We start from the raw sequence: 6,000 nt of genomic DNA, 5'->3' as shown, positions 1-6,000 counted from the left end.
AGGAAGAAATGGGAGAGGTGGGCTGGGTGAGGCATCGCTGCCTGCAGCCCTCTCTCCTTGAAGGAATCATCTTCTGGGAGGGGAGAAGAGCAACTGCTGCACTTTAGAAATGAACTCTGCCATTCTGTGGCACTGGCCAGGCTCTGCAGCTGACTTTCCAGAGCCTTTGCTGTCCAATTCAGTAATGGCAAGAAACACATGTCTAAACACCACCTGGCAGCCCATTTGCTTTGGCTGTGTTGAATGTGCAGACAGCTCTCACAGAGGAAGCACTCCCTTTCCCCTCAAAATAAAGCTGTAAAACTCAAACATGGAAACTTGGCAATTCATGGCCGGTGTTTTTGACTCAGAGAGATCCCACAACCCACTTTCCCCATACAATGATCATCCTTCCCTGCTCAGCTTGCCATGACAACAATGTAAGAGGTGGTTAGTCCTTGACACGCTCCATCCTTGGACTAACGGCAGCTCCCCAGCAGAACAATCCCAGCAGCAATTACGGAGGCTCTTCTAAAATGGGAGAAGCAAAAACAGATTAAAAAGCCATTTGAAACCTTGAAGCAGAATGCAGAGTGGAAGGAACAGGGAGCAGTCAGGGCTGCACGCGCTCGGCGAACAATGCGGGGACACTTCTCTGTGGGCAAAGTTAAATGCATCAAATGATCGTCAAACACGAGCGAGTGAAGAGCCTTGGGAGCCTGTGGGGATGGCACTTGACAGAAAGGCAACGGGTGCTGCTTTATGCTTCATGGTTACAGCACGGAAAACCTTCCATGGAGGGGCTGAGGAGCAGACCTGTGACCCCTCCCAGAGCCAGCACAAGGGACTAAAGAGGGGCAAGATAAAAGAAGACTTTCAAGTGCAGAATTCAATTACACTCCAGCCACGTGAATCACTATTCCACTGGCTGGATTATTTTCTTTCCTTGCTGGAGCCAGCCCAAGGATTTGGAGAGTATGTGCAACCTGGGAATGGAAAAAAAACCCTTTTTACTCTTTCAAGAATGGCAAGGAGTTGGTACTAAGCGAAAGCTTTATTGTTTCCAGTAGTAAAACACTACATAAAAGTTGTAAGGGATGGAGACAAGAACAACAAAATAATAAACACAAATGACCAGAGCAGATTGAGTACATTCACTGAGCCTTTCCTGCTCACACTGAGCCAACTCAGAAGGCAGTCAACTGGTATAGGTTTAGGATAATATCCCAATAGAAGTTACAAAACACAAAAAAGGGTAACACCACAAAGGAAAAAGTGGTCTTTAATAGAAAATAGTGCACAGAGCTGCAAATGTTCCTCTATCACATTCAGATGTGCCTGGATCACATTCTCCATGGCCAGATCCTTCCCTCAACCCAAGAGGAATCTTTCCATAGATGACTGAACAGTTCTGGTTTGAACTCAGGTGGAATTACCCCACAGAGCTAAAATACAGAGGTAAGAAAGAAAGGTTTCCAGTCTCACTGATAGCAGAGCAGTCCCAAATTTATCTCTGAGAGTGTTTTATAAAACCTGGTCTCAGTTAAAAATCAAGCTCATGCCTCAAAGTGGTACAGCCAGCCAGTGAGGACCACCAGGTTCCTGTGCAGAGCTGGCAACCCACAGTGCAGTAAATGGCTGTGGGAAGTGAGAGTGGGAATGGAAACACATCTGACCTGCCTGCACTGCCCAGGAACGAAGCACAAGGAACACAAGAAGAGTTAGAAATAACATGCTCAATTTTAAAAACTCTTTCTAACTCAAGAGTTTTTGAAGAGAAAAGTAACAGGTTTAAAGAAAATAGTCAATTTTTAAATGTCTTTTTTCTTCTCCTTCTGCTACAGAATTAACTTAGGCTGGCAGGCCAGGCTGTCTGAGGCACTGCAGAAATGAGAGCGTGAGCAAGACAAGCCTCACTTGCACTGTCAGAAGCTTCAAGGCAAAACAGGACTTTTTGGGTGGCAAAACACTTCTGAAATTGAAGACCCTTCAGCTCTCAGGAGAAACAGCACGACTCCAGCTCTGAAATCAGACCAGCATTTCAGCAAAAGCTGACATTTGGAGTTACTTTTTCAGAAATAGCTAGTAATTTTGGCAATACTCCTTCCAGACATGCAGCTGGTCAAGTTTCAGTGGCCAGGTTGACAACACAGATCATAAACCATAAAGCATCCCCCAGTGGAGAACAACCTCATCCCTTGGTCTCTCCAACACCGACACTGCAATGCCCACATTCAGTGGTTCCTCCTTCTGCCATCCCACAAAGGTTTTGTTTTCATTTGTAAAAGGGCAGGAACAGATCACAAAGGAAGAGCTGGAAGCGTTTTCCCAGCAACCTGCCATAGCACATTAACTGGAAAAGCAGTGAGGGAATGGTCCTCTGCTGGACCACGTTCATTTAAAAAGAAAGCCAAGGATTGATTTCCGATCTCCTGCTAGAGTGTTCCAGCACCCAATCTCATTTATCTTCATACTGCAGCCATTTGTAAGAACATACACTACATGCACACAAAGCGCCCAGCAGCAAAGGAGAACAACAAAAGAGTAATAACCAAGGGAAAAAACTGACGTTAATGGGCACAAATTGCCTTTAACTCCACGATTTCAGAGGGAACTTTTTGGAATCCTTTGTTTCTTCATAATAGACAGGTCAGCTCCAAAGCATTTAATAAAATCCACAGACTCCTACCAGCCTAGTGTGGGTTTTGTTCAAGTCTTCAAAGATCTAATTGCTCTAGAGATGTCAGGTAATTTGATTTTTCTTATTTGTCAGGCCTTAGAGGGAAATTGTCCATCGCGGAGAATAAGCAGGACCGGGGCATGCAGTTTTCAACAGCCTGACTCATGATGACACCATCACAGTCAGCCAAGACGCTCAAGACTCATAGGAAAAAGGTAAAATAAAGGCCCTTGCTCATGCAAGAGATGACAAGGTGCGCAGGTGGGAGGAGAATCTGCAGAGCTTAACAAGATAAAGTAATTTGAAAGCTTTTATCCAATTCGGGTATGCAAAGGCAGCCAACTGGGCCACGGGGTAAGGGCTGTTCTCCCACCAGGAGCTGCAGCAAACACACACTGCCCATGATCCCCCTGCCAAAGGACCACCCTCACCCAGGACACACAAGCACAGTGCACAGACAGGAGGACCAAAAAAATCATAGCAAATTTCTTTGAGCGTTTCTTTACTTACTCCAGTGTCTCCCTGAGCAGATACTCATCCCAGAGAGAGACTGCAGTGGAAGTGAGCGGGATCTCAGCTCCACTGGCTGATTCCAAATGCCCCCACCAAACTCATACCAGCTCAAACCAGAACAACAGTGACAAGAAGCACAAGGGGTGACACCCTGCCTGTGAGAGTCAAGTGCAAATGAGAGCCCCAGTCTCACTGTTGGCATCCACAGAGAGAAATCCACCCCCGGGCTGAGAAGCAATAGAAGGGCCACAGTCTCCTCACACCCCGTTTCAGGGACATAGTGGTGAATTTCCCTTTCTCCTGAAGATTTCAGAGCCAGGCCTGCAAGGACAGGAGATAAGCCCAGGGCTGGGCTCGGCAAGCCAGGAACAGCGGAGGTGTCACACGTTCCTTCAGCTCCAGCGGGCACTTTGCGTGTCCCTTCCAGCAAACACGGCTCTGGACCCCACGGCAGCTCCACAGAGCAGGGCACCCCTCCCTGAGCAGCACCCCAAAGTGGTGTCAGTTGGCAGGAGAGGAAACCAGACCAAGCCATAAACCAGGTCAGTGAGGCAGGGAGGACAGGCAGGTGCTTTCCCAGGTGTTGCCATTGCCTGTGGAAGAGCCCGAATCATAAAGTCACCACCGGCAGCAGTCGCTGTCTGGAGCGAGGTCTAAGGAGTGGGCAAGGGGTGAGTGTTGGATCCAGGCAAAGCAGCTCCATCTTCACCTCCGTCAGCATCGTGTTCTGGTGTGGACACACCGTTTGCCTTCAAAATACACAAAGACAAAAGGTTTGTTTGGAAAGCAGTGAAGGGGAGATTCTTGACAAAGTTGTTTTACATTGCTTTTGCATGGTCGGTGCCATTTTAAGAGCTTCCTACAAATAATAAAGAGAATATCTATGCATCATTAGTCCACACTCTGTCAGCAGTAAGGGCCCATTAAACTTGATTAAAGAAAGAAAAGACACGGGGAAAGAAATGTGGGTAGAAGGAGAAAGCAGCTTTACTGCTAGAACTGGTCCTCTGGTATGTGCATCTCCCAAAGGGCCAGGTCAGACAGAAAGCTAAGCCTCAGCTCTCAAGGCCTTCTAAACCAGGTGACAGAGCAGACCTTCCATGTGACCCCTCCTGCCCTCTGTGTGTCTGGGACATGGACAGGAGCCACAGCATTCCCATGGCTGGGGATGGGCTCAGGACAGCCGTGCTCTGCCACTGAAGGCACTCGAGCACGTCAACCAGACAAACCTGAGCTGATCACTTCAGCACCCCTGGCAAAACTCGGGCTCTGCTGGGACACGCTGCTTCTCCTCCTGGAGAAAGGACAGGGGAGTCACTGCATTTATGTGACATGTTCAAGGCACAAGGAGTCCGACAAATTCCTCCCACCAGCTGCCGCCTGACATCCCAATTGAAAGATAACCTCCAGAGCCATAAAACTTCCCAGTGTGTTTACAGAGACTCCAAAACCCAGACTTTTAACTTCTGTATTACTGACTTCCCCTGCTCTTTCCTTTATGCTTTGTTTTGAAAGATGACATCAACTATTGCCCTTGGTGCTTTGTGCGAAATGCTGAATAGAAAGTTGGAAGCGTGAGGAGTAAACGTATTGCAAAGGGCAGAGAATAAGTCTAAGGAGGTGGGGGGCAGGAGGCCAGACAGGCTGTTTGATCAAAGACCAAAGAACAGACCTCTGCAATGTGAAAGAAGGCACAAAAATAGGAGTTTCATCTTCACCAGCAGACTTGTTTCCAGATATATTGAGTGAAAGAGGCGAGAGAATGAATCTTTGTCATCCTTCTATTTTCAAGGAAAAAGCCTTCAATTTAAAACTCCATAAAGAATTACAGAAATAGGGAAAGTAATTTATTTTTTAGTAACTCCAGCCTTTATTCACTTAACTTCAAGGCGGGCTTAAAAGAGACGAAAGTGTTTTGGTTCTACCACTTGAGGATGAAAACATTTTAATTCCCTAAAACATGGGAGGGGGCACACGCTTCTCCCGAGGTTCATATTTGCAAACGCTTTGTATCTGGAATGCAAACCTTGAATCACTTCCTAACGCTGTCACTACCCAAAGACATGTTTTATTTATAAATACAGCAGGACCATTCGGTGCTCTGCGGTACGGATATGAGGAGGCAGAGACAGCTCAAAGCTTCTCAGCCATGAAGGCACAATTCAATTTTTTCACTCTGTGGAAGGCAGACAACTTATCCTCCTCGGCAAAGCCAGCCCTGGCAGACCACACTGCCTGGCTGTGGATCACGTGGATAAGGGAGCGAGCAGCCTGAAAACATTCAAGCAACTGCCTCACCAAGCACAGGAAAACAAAAGTCAGCTCCCCAAAGACTGCCATGAAGAATGTCATTACAGAAATTACTATCCCATTTAGAACCTAATTACTGTTAGGACAAATTTTTTTCCCCTACATGGAAGGGAGCAGTCAGCCCCACTGAAGCAAAATGTTACCTCCTCATCGTCCCTGAGGGAGCAAAACAGACATTTGAGAAACAGAATGGAAGGGAAAATAGAAGTTAATGCCTTAACTTCAAAGATGCCCTGAGAATTTCCTGCCACAAAAATAATGCCAAATGGCTCTGCCTGTCTCGTGTATTAACAGCTCGCATATTTATGAGAAAAGTGGATGCCTACCTCAGCTGGGGAGGCACTGAGCCACGGAGTGACACCACCTCATTTCGAAATCCAGTCAATTCCTGAAGGACAGGGCATAAATCTCCTCAAATTAAGAAAGCTGGAAGCAGCATTCTCTGTCTGTCTCCCTCAGCTCCAGGCCCTTTTCTCAGCTCTGCTCAGCCTCTCCCAGCACAACAGCTACAAAGCATC

The 6,000-nt window shown here is 47.0% G+C and overlaps 1 protein-coding gene across 1 annotated transcript in view; it reads right to left on the bottom strand.

Annotated features, from left to right (window-relative positions):
• Positions 1 to 1,035: 1,035 nt before the first annotated feature.
• Positions 1,036 to 6,000, bottom strand: part of RPH3AL (rabphilin 3A-like (without C2 domains)) — a 39,795-nt gene continuing 34,830 nt past the window's right edge. Inside the window, exon 9 of the mRNA XM_017821705.1 lies at positions 1,036 to 3,921. Coding sequence (XP_017677194.1) covers positions 3,887 to 3,921 — 35 coding nt within the window. The 3' untranslated portion in view covers positions 1,036 to 3,886. The remainder of the gene's footprint in view (positions 3,922 to 6,000) is intronic.

Source organism: Lepidothrix coronata, unplaced genomic scaffold (assembly GCF_001604755.1).
Source record: "Lepidothrix coronata isolate B3197 unplaced genomic scaffold, Lepidothrix_coronata-1.0 Scaffold91, whole genome shotgun sequence".
Lineage (NCBI taxonomy): Eukaryota > Metazoa > Chordata > Aves > Passeriformes > Pipridae > Lepidothrix > Lepidothrix coronata.
This window is presented reverse-complemented; position numbering and strand designations above follow the sequence as displayed.